The 20191-nt window shown below is 44.6% G+C and overlaps 1 protein-coding gene and 1 long non-coding RNA gene across 9 annotated transcripts; one reads left to right on the top strand and one right to left on the bottom strand.

Annotated features, from left to right (window-relative positions):
• Nucleotides 1-7043: 7043 nt before the first annotated feature.
• LOC125545731 (uncharacterized) lies at nucleotides 7044-10890 on the bottom strand. Of its 7 annotated transcripts, XR_015618226.1 has the most exons (7): nucleotides 10405-10884; nucleotides 10180-10277; nucleotides 9784-9854; nucleotides 9591-9692; nucleotides 9349-9496; nucleotides 8130-8241; nucleotides 7044-8002 (listed from the first exon to the last, which is right to left on the bottom strand). It is a non-coding gene; the product is annotated as an uncharacterized LOC125545731 (long non-coding RNA). The 7 variants fall into 7 exon arrangements; XR_007300197.2 differs by having other exon boundaries at nucleotides 7044-7265; nucleotides 7893-9496; nucleotides 10405-10890; XR_007300199.2 differs by having other exon boundaries at nucleotides 8130-9496; nucleotides 10405-10890.
• A 514-nt stretch (nucleotides 10891-11404) lies between these two features.
• LOC147989916 (wall-associated receptor kinase-like 6) lies at nucleotides 11405-20111 on the top strand. 2 transcript variants are annotated; one of them, XM_087546421.1, is made up of 2 exons: nucleotides 11405-11769; nucleotides 19371-20111. In XM_087546421.1, the coding sequence occupies exons 1-2, from the start codon at nucleotides 11609-11611 to the stop codon at nucleotides 19957-19959; spliced, it is 750 nt and encodes a 249-aa protein (XP_087402547.1). In that variant the 5' UTR covers nucleotides 11405-11608; the 3' UTR covers nucleotides 19960-20111. The 2 variants fall into 2 exon arrangements, 1 of the variants encoding a protein (XP_087402547.1); XR_015618215.1 differs by lacking the exon at nucleotides 19371-20111 and adding an exon at nucleotides 13974-19332 and having other exon boundaries at nucleotides 11634-11769.
• Nucleotides 20112-20191: the final 80 nt, after the last annotated feature.

The following is a 20191-nucleotide window of genomic DNA, read 5'->3' as shown; positions in this document are numbered from 1 at the left end:
GTCTTCCGTGTTCCGAGGCCATGTCTGTACATGCTAGGCTCGTCAAGTCAACCTAAGTATTTTGCATGTGTAAATCTGGCTTACACCCGTTGTATGCAAACGTTAGAACCTATCACACCCGATCATCGCGTGGTGCTTCGGAACAACGGACCTTAGCAACGGTGCACAGTTAGGGGGAACACTTTCCTGAAATTATTGCGAGGGGTCATCTTATTTATGCTACCGCCGTTCTAAGCAAATAAGATGTAAAACATGGTAAACATCACATGCAATCAAATAGTGACATGACATGGCCAATATCATTTTGCTCCTTTTGATCTCCATCTTCGGGGCGCCATGATCATCATCGTCACCGGCATGACACCATGATCTCCATCATCATGATCTCCATCATCGTGTCTTCATGAAGTTGTCTCGTCAACTATTACTTCTACTACTATGGCTAACGGTTAGCGATAAAGTAAAGTAATTACATGACGTATAAGTTGACACGTAGGTCATAAATAAATTAAGACAACTCCTATGGCTCCTGCCGGTTGTCATACTCGTCGACATGCAAGTCGTGATTCCTATTACAAGAACATGATCAATCCCATACATCACATATATCATTCATCACATCCTTTTGGCCATATCACATCACACGGCATATGCTGCAAAAACAAGTTAGACGTCCTCTAATTATTGTTGCAAGTTTTTACGTGGCTGCTATAGGTTTCTAGCAAGACATTTCTTACCTACGCCAAAAACCACAACGTGATATGCCAATTTCTATTTACCCTTCATAAGGACCCTTTTCATCGAATCCGATCCGACTAAAGTGGGAGAGACAGACACCCGCTAGCCACCTTATGCAACTAGTGCATGTCAGTCGGTGGAACCAGTCTCTCGTAAGCGTACGTGTAAGGTCGGTCCGGGCCGCTTCATCCCACGATGCCGCCGAATCAAGATAATACTAGTAACGGCAAGTAAATTGACAAAATCGACGCCCACAACAACTTGTGTTCTACTCGTGCATAGAAACTACGCATAGACCTAGCTCATGATGCCACTGTTGGGGATCGTAGCAGAAATTTAAAATTTTCTACGCATCACCAAGATCAATCTATGGAGTCATCTAGCAATGAGAGGGAGAGGAGTGCATCTACATACCCTTGTAGATCGCGAGCGGAAGCGTTCAAGAGAACGGGGTTGATGGAGTCGTACTCGTCGTGATCCAAATCACCGATGATCCTAGCGCCGAACGGACGGCACCTCCGCGTTCAACACACGTACGGAGAGAGGACGTCTCCCGCGCCTTGATCCAGCAAGGAGGAGGGAGAGGTTGAGGAAGAGGACTCCAACAGCAGCACGACGGCGTGGTGGTGGTGGAGCAGCAGTACTCCGGCAGGGCTTCGCCAAGCTCTTGCGGAGGAGGAGAGGTGTTGGGGAGCGGAGGGGCTGCGCCTTGGATGTGGTATGCAGCCATCCCCTTGCCCCTCTATTTATAGGGGAAGGAGGAAGGGGGCCGGCCCCCCAAGCAAGGGGGGCGCCCCCCTTAGGGTTTCCCCCCAACCCTAGGCGCATGGGCCCAAGGGGGGATGCTCCCAGCCCATGTAGGGCTGGTTCCCTTTCCTCTACGGCCCATTAGGCCCTCCGAGAGAGGTGGCCCCTCCCGGTGGACCCCCGGAACCCCTCCGGTGGCCCCGGTACAATACCGATATGCCCCCGAACCTTTCCGGTGACCGTATGACAACTTCCTACATATAAATCTTCACCTTCGGACCATTCCGGAACTCCTCGTTACGTCTGGGATCTCATCCGGGACTCCGAACAACATTCGGTAATCACATACATGTCTTCCTAATAACCCTAGCGTCATCGAACCTTAAGTGTGTAGACCCTACGGGTTCGGGAACCATGCAGACATGACCGAGACAACTCTCCGGCCAATAACCAACAGCGGGATCTGGATACCCATGTTGGCTCCCACATGTTCCACGATGATCTCATCGGATGAACCACGATGTCGAGGATTCAAGCAATCTCGTATACAATTCCCTTTGTCAATCGGTACGTTACTTGCCCGAGATTCGATCGTCGATATCCCAATACCTCGTTCAATCTCGTTACTGGCAAGTCACTTTACTCGTTCTGTAATGCATGATCCCGTGACCAACTACTTAGTCACACTGAGCTCATTATGATGATGCATTACCGAGTGGGCCCAGAGATACCTCTCCGTCATACGGAGTGACAAATCCCAGTCTCGATTCATGCCCACCCAACAGACACTTTCGGAGATACCTGTGGTGCACCTTTATAGCCACCCAGTTACGTTGTGACGTTTGGTACACCCAAAGCACTCCTACGGTATCCGGGAGTTGCACAATCTCATGGTCTAAGGAAATGATACTTGACATTCAGAAAAGCTCTAGCAGACGAACTACACGATCTTGTGCTATGCTTAGGATTGGGTCTTGTCCATCACATCATTCTCCTAATGATGTGATCCCGTTATCAATGACATCCAATGTCCATGGTCAGGAAACCGTAACCATCTATTGATCAACGAGCTAGTCAACTAGAGGCTCACTAGGGACATGTTGTGGTCTATGTATTCACACATGTATTACGATTTCCGGATAACACAATTATAGCATGAACAATGGACAATTATCATGAACAAGGAAATATAATAATAACCATTTTATTATTGCCTCTAGGGCATATTTCCAACATATAGCTCTAGTGCATCCGTTGCATGGCAATCCATACTCACTCATAATGATATCTATTAATGGGCATCTCCATAGCCCATTGATACGCCTAGTTGATGTGAGACTTTCTCCCTTTTTGTCTTCTCCACACAACCTCCACCATCATATTCTATTCCACCTATAATGTTATATCCACGGCTCACTCTCATGTATTGCGTGAAAGTTGAAAAGGTTTGAGAACATCAAAAGTATGAAACAATTTCTTGGCTTGTCATCGGGGTTGTGCATGATTTGAATATTTTGTGTGGTGAAGATGGAGCATAGCCAGACTATATGATTTTGTAGGGATAACTTTCTTTAGCCATGTTATTTTGAAAATACATGATTGCTTTATTAGTATGCTTGAAGTATTATTATCTTAATGTCAAATGATAGACTATTGCTTTGAATCACTCGTGTCTTAATATTCATGCCATGATTAGATTACATGATCAAGATTATGCTAGGTAGCATTCCACATCAAAAATTATCTTTTTTATCATTTACCTACTCGAGGACGAGCAGGAATTAAGCTCGGGGATGCTGATATGTCTCCGTCGTATCTATAATTTTTTATTGTTCCATGCCAATATTCTACAACTTTCATATACTTTTGGCAACTTTTTATACTATTTTTGGGACTAACATATTGATCCAGTGCCCAGTGCCAGTTCCTGTTTGTTGCATGTTTTTTGTTTCGCAGTAAATCCATATCAAACGGAGTCCAAATGGGATAAAAACTGATGAAGATTTTTTTGGAATATATGTCATTTTTTGGAAGAAAAATCAATGCGAGACGATGCCTGAGGGGGCCACGAGGTAGGGGCACGCCCCAGGGGGGCAGGCGCGCCCTGGGCCCTCGTGGCCACCCCATAAGGCGGTTGATGCCCTTATTTCGCCGCAAAAAGCTAATATCCGGATAGAGATCGTGTTAAAATTTCAGCCCAGTCGGAGTTACGGATCTCCGAGAATATAAGAAACGGTGAAAGGGCAGAATCTGAGAACGCAGAAACAGACAGAGACAGAGAGACATATCCAATCTCGGAGGGGCTCTCGCCCCTCCCATGCCATGGAGACCAAGGACCAGAGGGGAAACCCTTCTCCCATCTAGGGAGGAGGTCAAGGAAGAATAAGAAGAAGGGGGCCCCTCTCCCCCTCTCTTTCGGTGGCGTTGGAACACCGCCGGGGCCATCATCATCACCGCAATCTTCACCAACAACTTCACCGCCATCATCACCAACTCTTCCCCCCCTCTATGCAGCGGTGTAACCCCTCTTTTACCCGCTGTAGTCTCTACTTAAACATGGTGCTCAATGCTATATATTATTTCCCAATGATGTATGGCTATCCTATGATATTTGAGTTGATCCGTTTTGTCCTATGTGCTATTTGATGATCGTGATTGGTTTGAGTTGCATGTTTTATTATTGGTGTTGTCCTATGGTGCTCTCCGTGTTGCGCAAGCATGAGGGATCCCCGCTGTAGGGTTTGCAATATGTTCATGATTTGCTTATGGTGGGTGGCGTGAGTGACAGAAGCACATACCCGAGTAAGTAGGTTGTTGCGTATGGGATAAAGATGGCTTGATACTTTAATGCTATGGTTGGGTTTTATCTTAATGATCTTTAGTAGTTGCGGACGCTTGCTAGAGTTCCAATCATAAGTGCATATGATCCAAGTAGAGAAAGTATGTTAGCTTATGCCTCACCCTCAAATAAAATTGCAATAATGATTACCGGTCTAGTTATCGATTGCTTAGGGACAAATAACTTTCTCGTAACAAAAAGCTCTTTACTAAAACTAACCTAGTTGTGTCTTTATCTAAACAGCCCCTACTTTTTATTTACTTGCTCTTTATTATCTTACAAACCTATCCAAAAACACCTACAAAGTACTTCTAGTTTCATACTTGTTCTAGGTAAAGCAAATGTCAAGCGTGCATAGAGTTGTATAGGTGGTCGATAGAACTTGAGGGAATATTTGTTCTATCTTTAGCTCCTCGTTGGGTTCGACACTCTTACTTATCGAAAACTGTTGCCATCCCCTATACTTGTGGGTTATCACCGAGTTGCGCAATCTGCCCAAGATACACGCATCTCCCACCGCCAGGGCCGCCGCCCAGCATCCAGACCGTCCCGGTACCCTCAAAGGAGGCGGCTTTGGACGGAGCCAACTCCCACCATCGCTGCAACCTGCAAACCGTCCCGCCTCGGACATCGCATGGGACAGCAGCCACGAAGCCTCAGGCAGGGGAAAGGGGAAGGGGAGGTGCGCCACACGGCCACTCCCGGCACCCACGGTGCCGGTGACGGCGGCTCGACCACGTCGAAGCCCCATCCCTCCAACCACCCCCCCCCCCCCCCCCGAAGCACCTGCTTCGCCCCGGCCCTGCTATTGGCACAACCCAACGCGAGGCCACCGACGGCCGCTCGTCCGATGAAGGAGGGAGAAGATCCACCGCCGCCGCCGCCAGGGAGAGATCCAGGGACAGCCCGCCCACGCCGCGCGCCGCCGACCATAGCCGAGAAGGACGCCCAACTGTACTCGGAGCCCGCACGCGTCGCCGCCACCAACCGTCACGCCACCGGCTCCACCACCCCTATGCATGGCGGCGCCGGCCGCCCGCGGCCCTGCTGCACCCAGCCCGCGCCGCCGAAAGAGGCGCCGGAGGCAGATCCGGCCGGATCTGACCGGAGCCCACTCGCTCGCACCACCTGAAGGACCAGCCAACGCGAGATCCCAAGAGCCCGCAGCCGCCACGCCGCAAGCCACCGCCCAGACCGCCGGCGCGCCACGAGAGGACGCGCCCGCCGCCGCTAGACCGGTTGCCGCCGCGCCGCCGCCCCCGCGCAAGGCCGGGGCATGCGCCCGATCCAGCCGTCCTGCGCCGGCCCACCATGGAAGAGCGCAGGGGAGAGGAGAGCCCCCCCCCCCCCCCCGCCGCCGCCGCCAACGCCGGCCGGGCTTTGCCCGGCGGCGCTTGCTAGCGGCGACGGGGGAGGAGGGACGGGGAGGGGAGGGAGTTTGGGTGGCGGCTAGGGTTGCCCCCCGGGTTGCTCGCGGGAGCGACCGGGAGGGGAGAGGGGAAAAGTATCGCTCCGAGGACCGAAGGATTCTCGAAGAGGCGGAAGAAGAAAGCAATGGCTGTTAGTTTGTGCTTCTTTCCCGTGTGTTGCCAGTTGTTTTACTCCGTTCTTTATCAAATTCCCCTATCATTCGTGACGATCGGACCACCCTACGGCTTGCCCCATATCATCTTTGTTTCGCTTTGTTGGTCTTTGTGGATGTCTCTCAATAATTTTACTATTGAACATTTCGTCCCTTACTGGCCCGCTGATTGCCTATTGAAAATGCTTGGCAATTTGCAGTTGTGGAGACCGCTCGTTGTAGCCGCGGACGACAGCTCCGTTGACCTGATAATATCCCTCTGTTTTGTTTGAATGATTTTGTTATTATGGCACTATTTATAAAGTAAGGCATAACGAAAGAAAAGTCAATTACTCCAAGAGTGAGCGCTGACCAAGAGTAGTTTACTTGGCCGGGCAATTGAATACTTAGGTCATCTTAGCAGGCAGAGCGTGTTATTTTGTTGTTTTGCCAGCAGAGTACTGCCTTTTATATTAAAAAAAAGCACCTTGTCCCGGTTGGACCGGGCTCTAACTTTGGAAGATACTACTACCTGTTGCAGTACACTAGATGACCCGGTTGCGCCAATGGCGCAAGAAGCTAGTTAGAAGCAATGTAAGTAGTGAGAAGAAAGTGATGTTAGTAATCCATACGCAAAGATAAACTAATGTGGAGATAGCATAAGACCATTATAAACATAAGTCTGGTACACAAGGCATATAGGTGACACTGAAGGTTTATGATGATGTCCTCATAGGCGGACACACTTTGCCTTGTGCCTGAAGGTGAAGGCATGCATCGTTCATTGGGAAGCTGAGATAGCATTATATACAACAGTAGCAAATAATTCTGCAATATGGATTCCAAATTCATACATAGCTGACATAGGGTTTATAGTGCCTGGACTTATTAGAGTCGTAGTGTATCATCATATAGAATGCAGCATGCAATAAAACCAAAGGATTAGCCAACAATAAAAGAAGACGCTTAATTAGTTCATTACATTTAGTTAAAACTGCTTCTATGAAGCGCGGGACTAAACCATTTAGTTAACACACCAAGAAGTGCCAATAAGGATTAGCGCAGGACTTTGTCATTTATGTGGGTTAGCATAGTATACTACTGGACATGTAGTAAAAGCACCAAGAAGCACCAAGAATCTTCTGGACCAACAACAGCAACAACCAAGAAGCACTCATTTTTCAATTCACAGGGCTAAAAATATATTTATCTGAATGGCACTGACATCAACCTCTTTATCTATCATTACAAGGTCAGTATGCTTGATAGGCCCATTATGAGTCACCCCACGCCCCACGGTAATGCCACAGATGAGACAAAGGACGCACACATCGCTGTAGACATTGGCAAGGCAGGAACCAACAAAATGGTGCTTGCCATCTGCAAGGAGAAAGCAGAATACCAAAAAGGTTAGGAAAAAATATAGAATGATAAAACAAAGAAGAGATGCACCCACTCATTAGAGAAGTGGCATACCCAAAAAATGTGAAGCAAAATAGGCTATCAAGAAAGCATATTGCTGTAGACATTGGCAAGATAGGAACCAACAAAATGCAACAGACTAAAACCAAACTTTATACAGCAGGGAATGATTTACAATAACCTAAAGATTTTGCACAACAAGCAGTAAATAGGTAGTAGATATTAACACCCGTGACATAGGACCAGCATGAAGAAAGAGCATCAGGGTAGAACAGGCGTATAGTCAGTGTAGTCAGCAAAAGATAGGGGGAAGAGAAATTGAAGAACCCAAAAAGAGCATTCATATATGAGGCACTAAGCTGTATGAACCAAAAGACTATTGACATCAGCTAGCAAAGAAATGGCAGTTGGCACCACACATATCGGACGACCACATGAATCAGCTAGAACAGACTGGCCGGCCATAGCGAACAGGGTAAATGGAATAATGCATGTATTGTAAAAGACACCACCAGCATGGATTATAAGAAATGGAGTGGAAGTGCTCAGGAAACACAATGTTCCTGGTCTGAGAATCAGTAGTACCATCTTCATGTTCAATCAGGATTTTCAAAGCCTTTTTTGATGTCACACGCGACACTGCTACATAAAGCTGGCCATGCGTGAACACAGGTGCATTAAAGTATAGACCAAGACTGCATAACACAATGGTCAGTACGTTCAGACAACAACTTCTGTCCAAAGGAAGTGGTGAGTGTAACCAAATAATCAGTTTCAGTAGGCTTTCATAAACCTCTCCCCATATGTAATAATAACACTAACCTTAGGTATATCATCGTCACAAGCTAGATCTTCAGTTGAGGTATATCTTCAGTGGCAGTAATACAGACACAACATGCAGGAAGATCCGTGAAGCAACAGAAGAATTACCCAACTGTTTTTACCAGAAACATAAAAGGAATCATGGCATTAGTAAGCAAAGGGAAATTAGTGTGTTGCCTAATAAACAGCAAAATAACGTAGCAAACCAAAAAGGGACCTGCCACCAATTGGTAAAATTTTCTCTGCCTAATTTTAAAAGCGTATGCAACAGATTTGTAGCTATCCCGAGATGCCTAATCTTTAAAACATATGCAGCAGATTTGTAGCTATCCCAAGATGAAAGACAACAAAAAATGGCAGAAATTCTTGCTTCTTGAACAATAAAAGCACATTTATACAATACTTCATGTGTGGCACATATAATCACCACAGAACACAACAACTACTATTAATGCAATTAACAAGCACCAACCATTGGTTCTTTCTAACCAGATCAAGTTAATTGCATGTGAGAATAGCACATCAGTTATGAAAGTAGGATCTTCTGTGTAAAGAGATAACACTAATGAACTAAGGATTCATAAACTGATTGAAGAGAAATAATATTAAAAGAAGCAAGAACTTGTCAATTGATTGAAGGAAAGACAATACAACTGAAATATAGCAGACATACGAATAAAATCCATTTTGTAGCCTAAATTACAAATATAAATATGCCGTCTCCCCAAGAACTATCTAAAGAGGGACATATAAGCACAACCCTGCTAATATATAATTTAGAAGGGGTAAGTGTTCTGAAATAATTAATTCCAGTAGGCCTTCATAAACCTCTCCGCACTAAACCGTCCTTCTATGTGTACGGAGTAACTACCACTTAATACGTGTGTCAACCATGGCTGTAGGCACAATATTCATAATGAGCAGCTACAACTACTACTTGCTGCACACATTTCGCCCACAGCACTAATCCGAAGATGTACTGCCGAAAACAGGGGAGACACATGTTTGCCCAAGCAGCAAACAGAAAGCAAATCACCAGGGTAAACATAATCAAACAAGAACATGCTGCAAGAAGCAATCAAGCGTGGCAATGAGAGCACATCTAACCTTGCTGGCTAACGACACAGAAGACGAACAACTTGAACAGGAAGGGAAACAAACAAACAAGAACCTTTCAGCTCACAAGCATTTGATTGGAGATGAGCAAGAAAGACCATACCTCAACAACAACAATAAAAGAAAGAACAACAGTTAGCAAACCCACATGGCTAATCAGTGTATCGTAGATAGCCATGAGGCCACTCTGGCCGACGGCAGCGCATGCCTTCCCATCCAGGTCGAACTATGGGTTCTGCAGATCGGCGAAACTGCAAGCAAGGAGAATTATCAGCACACAAGCACTGACGATAACCAGAGGCAATGACCGTCAGTAAATTGCTGTGAGAAAAAATGGTCTGCAACCTGCTGTTGATGAGCTTTCCGTACTTGAGCCTCTGCCTCGACGCCGACGGCGCGGGAGGCGACCAGAATCACCTCATACCCCTGGAAATTAAGCTCCTTCACCTGAAACAGTTCCACATATTTACCGGTCAACAACTGTCAGAATGATTTTTTTACAGGTTTAGAAAGCTCCTTGGTCAGAAAATTCAGTTACCTGCTCGCAGAGGACTCCGAGCCTGCCGATGGCCAGTCGGCCATTCTGCCGGTGACAACAGCGGTGCCGACCTGGATGCACGAGAAAGTGATTAGATGGACCCGACGAACAAAACACTGATTTACTTAGGGAATAAGCAAACTATTTACTTGTTTTTTTACTTTGCAAGACAACCAAAATTGGCTAAGAAGTTGTAAACTAACTTTAGAAATCTCGTGCTGCCTAAACATATGAAGTAATTCCTCCTCTCCTCTTCACCTCCATTTTTTCACTCAGGAGAAATTCACATGTTTGTCAAGAAACCAAAAGGAATCTAACCCAAGGCAGAAAATAGTTTGCAGCCACACAAGCATTTTATCGAGCAGGTAAGAGCATGGGAAAAGGAGAGAGGCTCACCTAGGAACAAACACAGTGAGCAAACGAACAGCACCCAGATCCTTACCCAAATCACACGCAGAAATTACCCTCTAGACAGGGTGGATCACATCACGACCCTGCATCAAGAAGAGAAAGAGAAGTGAGAACAGGAGGGGTGGATGGAATCAACCACAGAATTAAGCCCTCCCGGCGACCAGAGCCACTACATGGCCACCGAGATGCCGGATGCGCTCCCAAGTCGACCTGTGCCACGCCCCCGTCGCGCCATCCAGCTCGATCTGAGAAACGCCACCGTGGCCGCAAGAAACCAACGGGACGGGAGAGCGGCTAGCAAGAGCCCCACCCTCTCGCCCATGCGCCTCCCCTCGCCGCACCGCTTGCTGCCGCCCAACTCTCCCACCGGCCACGGCGAAGACGGTCCCGCCGCCGGGCAAGCGCCGGTGCCGGGTCGCCGGCCGCAGCTCCGCCTTGTGCCCGGCCTCGTCCGGACGCCGTCGCAAGGGTCCGTGCTCGAGCAACCAGCGGGACGGCTCGGCTAGTCACCACCACACGCTCCCGCGCCAGATGCAGGATGCGGCACGGGCGGCCATAGCTAGGCCTCGTCCGAGAGGGAGAGGAAGGGGCATAGAGGAGGCCGGCGGTGAGGCGAGAGAGGAGGCGGCGGTGGATGGGGAATCAAAGAGAGGGGAGTGAAGTGGGGAACGTGCACTCATGGACCCACCCACCCCGGTACAGAGAACGTGGGGAGAGGAGGACCATCTTTCCTGGAAAGAAACGTCTCTACGACTCTCCCTCACCCGGAACGAGCCACCCATTACACTTACATGTGGGACCAAAAGAGAAGAGAGACAACAACGCAGCGGGGTAAGTGAAGAGCGAGTAGAAAAGCAAAATTACACCCCCACATGACCCACCCCACGCCGCGTCACACGGTACCTGCAGGCAACACAAGCAAGCACACGCCTCCCAAACACCCAACACGCTGCCATGCGGGACCATCCTAAAGCAGGGGCCACCAACGCAGCTGGGTATAGACACAACGGATAAAAAAACAGCGACGTACCATCCACCCACCCATGTCGCGTCGCCTGGTCCGTAGGCACGCACGAGGCGCGCGACCCCAGCCTATCACGCTGTGCGGAAGGAACGGTAAAAAATATTCATCACACCCGGCGCCCCACGCCTTGCCACCCACGTTCACCACTGGCGCACGCGCGCGACAGCTACTGCAGCCGCATTACCCGCTGAATTGGTGGCCCCGCGCACAAGGGTGGCTCAGCCGTCATTCAGTCCAATTCAAGCAACCGACGTATGAAAAAATGGACGTAGGGATGTTTGCCAGCGAGATTAAAAGGACAACCAGATACAGCACAGGGTAAAATGTGCGCGCCGGATTCATCCGAGACCGCGATGGCGCTAGAACGGCGGGTACCCTAGAAGGCTTTATATGTTAGATAGATATCTTGTCTTCATATGCTCGTCCCTTGTGCTTCTCCCCTCGTTGACTCACACCAAGAACATCTGCAGCCGTGGTATCCTGCAAGCTGAAGGCCGCATCCTTGATTGCAGGCTGAAAAACTGCAGATCTCCTCTATTACCAACGAACAGGTAACCGTTCCTTATTTGCTCTTGATGGGATTATGTATGTACCCTTGCTATCCACACTCACTATTTCGGGGTGGTGGTTCCTCGATGAATTGCCTCTTTTCCGTTGTGGAGTAGATTTGCTTCTCTGAGAAGCAGACGATGGATTCGGGCCACTTTTTCTTATATAAAACTAAAATTCGGAAACTTTAGGCCTTTGCCCCAAATTTTCATCTCACCTCAGCTCTGATGCAATTGCTCGCGTGGCTTGATTCGTTGTATTCCGCCCAAAACCAGTGTTTTTTCAGGGAAAAAATCCATTGTAAACCCTGAATTTGTAGATGTTAGATGAAATGAACCCTCAAATCAAAATCCTTATTGATTGCATCCTAAATTATGCAATTCCGGTCTAAATCGAACCCTTCCAACCGTGATTTGTCTAGCTGGTGTGCTCAAGGCGCGCACCCGTCCTCCTCATTGGGCTGGACCATTCGCTTTTTTTGTCTGCTCAATTTATTTTGTCTTTTTTTTTCTGTTACACTGCTAAAAAAAGTTGCGCACAAGGTGATTCAAACTCGTGCCCTCCTTTTTATTCTATTTCTTTTTCTTCTTTATTTTATTCATGGAAGCTACTTATACATATTTTTTTTCTTTTTATTTAACGCTTGAACCTTTTTTCAGTTCTGTTTTTTTTTCAAATTGGGAACTTTTTTTACAAAACTCGTGGAATTTTTTGAATCCGTGAACTTTTTTCAAATCCATAAACTCTTTTTCAATTATATATTTTTTCCAAACCGCGAACTTTTTCCAAATAGGTGGACTTTTCTTCCGAAAATCCGTGAACTTCTTTTCAAAATCGTTTAACATTTTCTAAATCCGTGTTTTTTAAAAAAAAAATTGTGAACTTTTTCTCTTTTGAAAATCTGGTCCATGAGGTTCTTCTCTTTTTGTTTACTATTTAATATTAATTTTTTTTTTTGAAAGGAGGCTTGCCCTCAGCCTCTGCATCGGAACGATGCATGCAACCATCTTATTAAAAAGTCTTGAAGTAGCACAAAGTCATAAAAGTATTACAGCTCACGAACGGAGCAAAAAGGAAAAGAAATGTGAATGCTCCATACCACAACCGGTATGACAATGTAAAGGACAAGCTTCCTAGACTCCTATCCTGTTATGCGACCGTCATCCAAACCGGTTGAATATTGCCCGTGCTATCATCTCCCACTGGTTGCACCCAGTAACCAATGGCTCCCAGGAGTCCGTAGGAGTGAGGAAGGACCACGTATGGATCCATGCGGTAGCTCTGAAAATGACCTGCAAGAAAGTTAAAATATGTTATCTGTTACAAATCATATCATTCCTACAATTCCATATAGCCCATATATGCGCACATATTCCAATCCGAATACGAGCCGCAGTAATATGATCAACCCAGCTAACCACGTCCCAAATAACATTTAGTTTAACTGAAGGAGTAATGTTAAAGGCTATATGGATCGTTCTCCAAAGCAATTTCGCGAGTAGGCACTCTATGAACAAGTGTTGTATTGTTTCATCATGATCACAAAAACAACAACGTGAACTACCTACCCACCGCCTATTTAATAAGTTATCGTGGTGAGGATCACTTGCTTGTGTACAAACCACATAAATTTTTTAATACACATGGGAACCTTAACCTTCCAAATATGTAACGATCTCGAGATTGAGCCAGAATTAATTAGATCCATGTAAAAAGATTTCACCGTAAACACCCCATTTCTAGCTAACTTCGAGTGCATCGAATCGGGTTGGTCGGATAATTGAACATCTATCAATCTCTGTACCAAGTGCATTCAGGCATTCCATCGCTCACCAGCAAACATTCGTCTGAACTGAATATTCAAGGGAATCAATTGAAATACTGTGCCTACGTAATCCTCCTTACGTTGCACAATGTTATATACAATGGGGTATTGTATGGCTAGTGGCGTCTCCCCTAACCACGTATCCTCCCAAAACTTTGTTGACATCCCATTGCCAACCAAGAATTTGATCCTACAAAAGAACAAAACTTTCGTTCGCATGAGTCCCTTTCAGAATGGCGAGTTAGTTGGTCTCGTGGTGACCTAGGCTAGCGTTTTCGATTCTAGATACTTATTGTGTAGTATCTATGCCCACATACCCTCCACCTCTGTCTCTAACCTGAAGAGCCATTTACTCATAAGACATTTATTCTTAATTTCCAGGTTTTCAATACCGAGACCCCCCTGGTCCTTGGGTCGGCATAAAATATCGCATCGTGTGAGAGGTGTTTCTTCTTGGCCTCATCTGACTACCAGAAGAATCAAAATCGAAAGAAATCTAGTCTCTTCCGCACCCCTTTTGGTACCTCGAAGAAAGATAGTAGGAATATCGGCATACTAGTAAGTACTGAGTTGATCAACACTAGCCGACCTCCATACAACATTAGCTTGCCCTTTCAGCAACTAAGCTTTTTTCCAATTCGATCTTCGATGCACTTTCATTCTTTATTAGATAGCTTACGGTGATGAATCGGTATGTCCAAATAATTGAAGGGCAAAGAACCTAATTTACAACCAAACAATTGTCTATATGTGTCTTGCTCTTCTTTGGCCTTACCAAAGCAGAATAACTTGCGCTTGTGAAAGTTTATTTTTAAACCAGACAATTATTCGAAGAGACATAATATGAGTTTCATATTCCGCGCTTTTGCAATGTCATGTTCCATGAAAAGGATAGTGTCATTAGCATACTATAAAATGGAGACTCCCCCATCGACCAGATGAGGTACAAGCCCATCCACTTGACCGTTTTCCTTGGCCCTTCCTATAAGAATGGTCAACATATCGGCCACTATACGAAATAGGAGAGGAGACATTGAATCTCCTTGTCTCAATCCCTTGTGTGTCTGAAAATAGTGACCGATATCATCATTAACCTTGATTCCGACACTATCTTTTTGGACTAGAGAACCCACTTGGTTCCGTCATGCCTCATTAAAACTTTTCATGCGCATTGCCTGCTGAAGGAAAGGCCATTTAACTTGATCATATGCCTTCTTGAAATCCACTTTAAAAATAACCCCATCTACTCCCTCCGTTCCAAATTACTCGTCGCAGAAACGGATGTATCTAGAACTAAAATACATCTAGATACATCCATACATGCGACAAGTAGTTCGGAACGGAGGGAGTAGCTTCTTCGAATGAAGATCATGCAGCATTTCATGCAGGACGACGACCCCTTCAAGAATGTGTCTCCCAAGCATGAAAGTTGTCTGGCTCGGTTGCACCACCGAATGGGCAATCCATGTCAATCTATTGGTGCCCACTTCCGTGAATATTTTGAAACTCATGTTGAGAAGACATATTGGCCTGAATTGCTCGATCCGAACTGCCTCTTCTTTCTTTGGCAACAACGTAGTCATGCCAAAGTTAAGATGAAACAGTTCTAAATGACCGTTAAAAAAACTTGAAAAATAGGCATAAGATCATCCTTAATAATATGCCAACATTTCCTATAGAATTCCGCGGGAAACCCATCCGGTCCCGGTGCTTTATTCGGTTTCATTTGTGAAATTGCATCTAGAACCTTTTTCTCAGTAAACGGTGCAGATAGAATATCATTTTAAGTTGAGAAATATCTCCAATAACAGACTCATTAAGGGACACCGTGCTCGCTTCCAGAGGCCGAAAAGTTGTTTATAATAATTAGAGATATAAGCTTTCAGATTCTCATGAGCCACAATTATCCCTGTTCAAGCTGTATTATTTTCTTCTTCCTATGTTTCTCATTCGCAATCATGTGAAAGAATTGGGTATTGTCATCCCTTTCGACAACCTTAAGCACCTTAGCATGCAATGCCTAGTTGAGCTCCTCTTCTCTAAGAAGAGCTCGTAAGCATTGCCCGGCTTCAGATTTCGAGCTCCGCTCGACTAAATTAAGAATGTTTACTTCTGCTTTTAAATCCAGAGCATCTATTAACTGGGTGAGTCGCTCTTTTTCTTGTTTGTATATCCCACTCTCGTTTCTGGCTCAACCCCGTAAGAATTGTCTCAGATGTCTAATTTTGTTTTGCCATATCTCAATACTTGATCGTCCACTAACAGGCTTCGCCCATTCTCGTGCAATGATCTTCATGAAGTTTTCTTTCTCGAGCCAACCTAGTTTGAAAAAGAAAGTGTTCTTGTTCCCAATATGGGCTGCGTCTTCTGAGTCCACTAGTAATGGTGTGTGGTCTGAAATCGCCCTCTGCATCGTATGCACCGACACTAATGGGTACTTTTATTCCCATTCCACACTAACAAGCACCCTGCCAACTTCTCATATGTTGACCATCGGTTTTTATATAGTTTAAAATAATTTGACAACACACACGCCAAGTGCCCGGTTATCTTGTCATTTCCCTCACACGACAACTAAAGAAGAAGTTCGACACATGGTAATTTACCATGCACTCGTGGCAGTGCTTCTCTGAACGCGGCTGTATTTTAAACTCAGTGAGCGCTTCCGTGGCGAGGACGGCAGAAAGAGCAGAAACAAGTACATATCCAAATCCAACCACTCGGAGTAACAGTACCGTACAAGCTTAACAATAATCAAACTGTTTTTCGGCACCATTAATAATAATCAAACTATTTTGCCTTGCGTTGATCGACAACAAGACTCCGAGTCACCCCGCGCTTTTACTTTAAACGAAAAAAGGAAAGTAAAGCGAGCCGGCCCAAAAGGGAGCAGGGTGTGCCCTGTTTGCGCTTATTTTTAGCGTTCTAATGCAAAAAAAAAAGCGGGCTGGCCCAGCGGGGAGCAGGCCGTGCGCCATTTGTGAAAAGGAAAAAGTCCAAAACAAACCTTGAATTTACAGGCGAAAGCTAAATCAAACCCCGAACTCTCAATCCCGGAAATCGGCACACCAAACTTTCTAATCCCGGTCTATTTTAAACCCTGAGAGGACTTCGCCGGTATTTGCTGAATTAGGCCGGCCCAGTAGCACAGTCGCTCATGCGCGCGCACTAATTTGTTTTTTTCTTAGTGTTTTTCTTTTACATTTTCTTTTTTTTTCATTTTTACACATGTGTAATCTTTCTCAGTACCCAATATACATTTTTAACGCACACATTAAATATTTGATAAACTTTTGATATTTTCAAATACATGATGGGGATTTTTAAATTAAACGTTTTCAAAACTTTTTTGAGTACATGGTCATATTTTTCCAAATACCTGTTTTACATTTTCTTATTGACAATAAACATTCTATAAAACTACACGAACACTCTTTTACATGGTTCAACATTTTAAAATTTGCATGCACTTCTTTCAAAACACATGTCACGTATATTCTGTTAAGGTTATGATACATTTTTTTACAACACGTAAACATTTTTTTACATTGTACAAAAAGTGTCCACACATTAAAATTTTGTTCCGGTTTCAGAAAAAAATTATGTTTCAAAAAGTGTTTGCACTCTAAACTTTTGTTCAGGTTTAAGAAAATGTTTATGTTTCAAAATGTGTTCTCTTTTTGAAAGTTGTTGGTTTTTTAAAAGTATTCAAAATTTTCAAAAACGCACTTTATAACGTTCGAAGATTTCAGAAATAAATACGTGTTCAATACTTTTTTGCCCCTAAAAAAGTTTTCAAAGTTTGACACTTTGGTTTCTAATTAAATATTTCCAGCCTCTTATTGTGTAAGTCATAGTCGTCTGCTGTAGTGGCTAGCAAAATCAGGTCAACTCTGCCAGGTCCAAAGTTCGACTCCACAACATGTTTTTCTCTTTCGGATTTATTACGTCGCGCGTTAAGAAAAAGAAAGAAGGAATTTTTATGGCGCGTGATAAGAAAAAACACTCACTTTATGTCTGTTTGGCCGGCCCAGTCGAGTCCGCAGCCAACAATCCGAAACATTTTTCAAAAACATTATTTACGAGATAATTTATGAAATTCCAAAACATATATTCAACAAATGCGACACAATTCTGAAAATCCGAAAGAAAATTCATAGGATGTGAAAAACTGTTGTAATTCTGAACATGTTTTGACAAATGTGATTTTCTTAAATCGCGAACAGTTTTATAAAATGCAAACAGAATTTCAGAATTCCAAATATTTTTTAGAAAACACAAAATGAATTGAATTATTGTCAAAAATATAAAACAGGTACATTTTTTTAACTTTTGAACAATTTTAGAAATGTGCGAACATTTTTTAAACTTCATGAATTCTTGTTGTGTTATAGTGGGCCGGCCCAAATTCTGGTCCGTGACAGTAGCTGGTCATCCGGGCCGGGATTGTTGTATTCCCGGTGTGCCAAATAGGTCTAGTGTCTAAAATAGACCGGGATTACAAGTTCAGAGTGTCAATTTCCGGGATTCAAAGTTCAGGGTTTGATTTAGCTTTTGTCTACAAGTTTATGGTTTATTTTGGACTTTTTCCTTGTGAAAATGTCACCAATCCCGGTCATCCTTTGCCACATCGACAATCTCCATTTGTCAAATGACCCCAGGATTTAGACCGGGATTGTATAGTTTAGGTTCAATCGATAGGAATTTTTACTTGAGGGTTCATTTCGCCTAATCTCTACAAGTTCAAGGTTTAACATAGACTTTTTTCCTTTTACGGAGACATAAATTTTTTCACCTGACACCCAAAACAACGCTTGTTTCGGCTCGGAGCAAAGGAGGCCCTACTTCATTCGCGAGCAAAACAAGGCACTCGGTGTGCCGCCTGCCGGAGAAGGAGACCCGCCGCCCATTTCGCACATCTCGCTTGCTTTCCTCCTCCAGCCAGCCGAGCAAGACAAGGTACCAGACTAGCTCCTAGCGGCGCGGCGCATACGTGGTTGCTATACTTGTCTTAGATCCATGATCCATCCATCCAAGCTTCACGGCGATGGTGGCAACATAAGTGTTGTTGCCTCTCTCATCCTCGTTCATCGGTTCTTTGGTTGGTTTCTTGAATCAGAGACGGAGGTAGAATGAAATTGCTCTGTTCTTCACTTCTTCTGCTCTAATATCCAAACACCAATTTACGAGGGAATGAAATTGCAGCAGGGTCACTCCAGAATTTTTATGCGAAGGCCTCGCAGATTGGGCTACTCTCTCCTCTATGGCCGAGGGTTGAGAACTTTCGAAGCAAGACAGGAACCGGCTAACGTGGTTTTCTCCTTGAGTAGGCCTTCAGGGCTGCTTCGCGCGAGGGATAGCCCTGGTTTTTTCACGTTTCTTAATTATTCTTACCTTTCTGTGCTATACGTCTTTGTTTTAGCTTTTTCTGTAGGCTGTGTTAGCTGATGTGCAGTTTTTCCCTCTACTTGAAGAAAAAGCAGAGCACCTGCTGGTTTGGGTCAAAAACAAAATGCAGCTGTATTTAGGCGGTATATTACAGGATACAAAAAGTAAATCTATAGCTCTTCCTAGCTGCAAAATTCAAAATAATCATGTTTTTTTTACACTTTTTATATGGAAAAATGAATCGCTTACACATATTTGGAAGATGAAGCTATTTTGTAATGCCAGTGACAGCCACTTATTCAGTTACATATGTAAAATTCCTTCTTGCAATAAGTAACGATAGATTTTAATCTCAAGGACACTGATATTAGTTGGCATATCATGATGCAGGCAAGCTGCCACTACCTGTTCTACAAATCTTGTCTTCATATGCTGCTTGCACATGGATTACCAAGGAAACAATCTTAGTGATTTCTTTCAAGCTAATGGGCATTTGGTACTTAAAAGAGTGGACAACAACTATAAACTGCGGCCCTTCACTGAAAAGGAGATAGAGCACATTACAGACAGATATAGCACTTCGCTTGGTAGTGGCTCGTTCGGTGATGTCTACAAAGGAAGATTAGACGATCAACGTCCAGTCGCAGTAAAGAGGTACAAAAATGGAACCAAGAAAGAGGAGTTCGCCAAGGAGGTGATAGTGCATTCCCAGATAAACCACAAGAATGTTGTCAGATTGTTAGGCTGCTGCACGGAGGAAAATGCCCTTATGATTGTTATGGAGTTTGTCTCTAATGGAAACCTCTACAACATCCTTCACTGTAGCAATGCTGATGGTCCTATACTCTTCCCTTTGGACAAACGTTTGGACATCGCTATTGAATCAGCTGAAGCACTATCATGCATGCATTCAATGTACAGTCCTGTCCTTCATGGTGATATTAAACCTGCCAATATACTGTTAGATGAAAAGTGTTAGAATAAGTATATGTATCGGACATGGAGTTCTAGTTGTATACAGGCAATTGACTTGTACGTCAATTGTCCCAGCCGTGTCCTACTCTGTAACGATCTCTGATCGATCTATTGTGATATAAATATAAGGCAGGTGATCCCAGGAGATCATCACGCCTCAACCAATCGATCCTTGATTTATTACATGGTAACAGAGCCTTCTCTTCTATATCGCATCTAGATGTCTCTCGTTCCCT

Source organism: Triticum urartu, chromosome 1A, assembly GCF_056163025.1.
Source record: "Triticum urartu cultivar PI428250 chromosome 1A, HENAU_Tu73, whole genome shotgun sequence".
Classification (NCBI taxonomy): Eukaryota; Viridiplantae; Streptophyta; class Magnoliopsida; order Poales; family Poaceae; genus Triticum; species Triticum urartu.
This window is presented reverse-complemented; position numbering and strand designations above follow the sequence as displayed.

Coding starts and splice junctions, on each gene's coding strand:
- LOC147989916 (XM_087546421.1), top strand. CDS start 11,609: ATGTTAGATAGATATCTTGTCTTCATATGCTCGTCCCTTGTGCTTCTC. Junction 11,770..19,370: donor CCTCTATTACCAACGAACAG/GTAACCGTTCCT, acceptor ATCATGATGCAG/GCAAGCTGCCACTACCTGTT.